Source organism: Salvelinus sp. IW2-2015, linkage group LG18 (assembly GCF_002910315.2).
Source record: "Salvelinus sp. IW2-2015 linkage group LG18, ASM291031v2, whole genome shotgun sequence".
NCBI classification, from domain to species: domain Eukaryota; kingdom Metazoa; phylum Chordata; class Actinopteri; order Salmoniformes; family Salmonidae; genus Salvelinus; species Salvelinus sp. IW2-2015.
In genome coordinates this window covers 2,655,814-2,657,640 of record NC_036858.1, presented here as the reverse complement: position 1 = coordinate 2,657,640, position 1,827 = coordinate 2,655,814, and the positions used below count along the sequence as shown (strand labels likewise).

Below are 1,827 nucleotides of genomic sequence, written 5' to 3'. Positions count from 1 at the left end.
TGAAAGCCAGTCTACATATGAAGAGGTCCCAATGAAGAGCAGTGGTTCTCAGTCCTGGGGACTCAAAGAGGTGCACATTGTTGTTTTTGCCTCAGGACTGCACAGCTGATTCAAATGATCAACTCATCATCAAGCTTCAAGTGGTATTTATGTATTCATTTGTGATGCCATCCTTGATATGATCCTGTTATTGTCACATGCTACACATGCACATATGTGTGCCCATGCATCTATCAATCCAATGTTATCATGATTTGTTATCAGGGATATTATACTTTAGTAATCCACAATGACCTGGTGATGTAACAGTCTAATAATTACATTGTCTTTCATATTCCTACAGAGACCTTGTAACTGGAGATTCCTTCAAAATGATTGCCTACAGTTACCGTGTAGGGCACTGCATGGTTGGGTGACCAGGGTCATCTGGGACTGCCTCCTGGAGGAATTCAGGTGTGTGAAGGCTACCTGTGTCCTGCGTAACTTCATGAGGATGGACACGAGGACCAGGAGGGGATCTGCAGCTCGCCATCGTGTGCCAGAGGAGAAGTCTGCTGCTCTGCAGGATGTTTCAAGGATGGGGTCCAACAACGCAGCAAGAGAGGCAATCCTTATGCAGGATATCTTCACCTCCTACTTCTTCAAAGAGCGTGCTGTTCCCTGGCAACACCATAGACTACACTATGCACAACCAAAGGCTCTTTTAAGAGCCATTCACATTGCAATAAGTGTATTCTTCCATTTACTTAGCTATGTCAACTGCAGTTATTCAATTCACAGTTTCTCTCCCTTTGATTTCTACTTCTCAGGTGAGGGTGCTGTTTAGGTAACGGTGTGATGTCTGTGCAAAAACAAAACAGGCTATTTTAAATCACTAATATTGAAAAAATGTAGAACAATTAGACACTCTATAACCCACACCAACACACTCATGTATCAATCTGATTGATGGATTGTGTTGTGCAGTAAGCAGGCTCAGGTGTATAACTGTGGCTCCTTCCACCTTCAAAGAATAGGCAAGAGGGCCAACCATGGAGAATAGTAAGACACTTCATTATTTCTATAACTACGCTATATTGTTTGTCCTTTCATGTTTTTCAGCACAAGGTACTCTGCAGCCACTTTGTGTGGTGTGGACACCAGGTGAGGCCACACACAGATTCCTGTTGAACACTGTCGCTTTAACTACCTTATTTTCTCAATAACAGTCTCTCCCCTTCTCCCTAAATCCTCTAGATTATATCAGCTGTGTCGGTGAACCCCTCCTGCATCTGAACTGGCTACATAGAGGGCACAGCATGATCAGAGGTGAGAGGTCACTTGGTCAGGTCAACAGGGAGTATTATTAAAGAGATGCTTTACATTGAAATACAGATAGATGCAGTAGTCCCAGAGTTAATGATCCCAGGTCAGTTTATATTATACAGGAAGTATTATTAAAGAGATGCTTTACATTGAAATACAGACAGAGATGCAGTAGTCCCAGAGTTAATGATCCATGGTCAGTTTTGCATTTCACCTCCTGATTGATGACTAACAATGTCAGAATAAAAAATTAAAACACAAGGCTTAAACATGCTCTCTCTCTCTCCATCTGTCTCTCGTCTACAGATATGTTTTGATGTGAGAGGATGCCAACCCCCAGTCCCCCAGTCATCGCCACCTCACCCTCTTTTAAGATAATAGTGTCTCTAGTCGGTACAAAGGTTATGTAATTGTGATGAACTGAGAGAATATTTAGSTAGCACTGTGATTCATTAATTATGTGCTGCCTTCCCTGCTCCTATGTGCTTACCTCTTTCCCTTTCTGTCTGTTACACCTCTCTC

The 1,827-nt window shown here is 42.5% G+C and overlaps 1 protein-coding gene across 1 annotated transcript in view; it reads left to right on the top strand.

Moving 5' to 3' along the window:
- LOC139029119 (zinc finger protein 180-like) overlaps positions 1–1,821 on the top strand; it is an 83,493-nt gene extending 81,672 nt beyond the window's left edge. Inside the window, exons 2-4 of the mRNA XM_070448241.1 lie at positions 344–650; positions 1,237–1,308; positions 1,612–1,821. Coding sequence (XP_070304342.1) covers positions 344–354 — 11 coding nt within the window. The 3' untranslated portion in view covers positions 355–650; positions 1,237–1,308; positions 1,612–1,821. The remainder of the gene's footprint in view (positions 1–343; positions 651–1,236; positions 1,309–1,611) is intronic.
- The last annotated feature ends 6 nt before the right edge of the window (positions 1,822–1,827 follow it).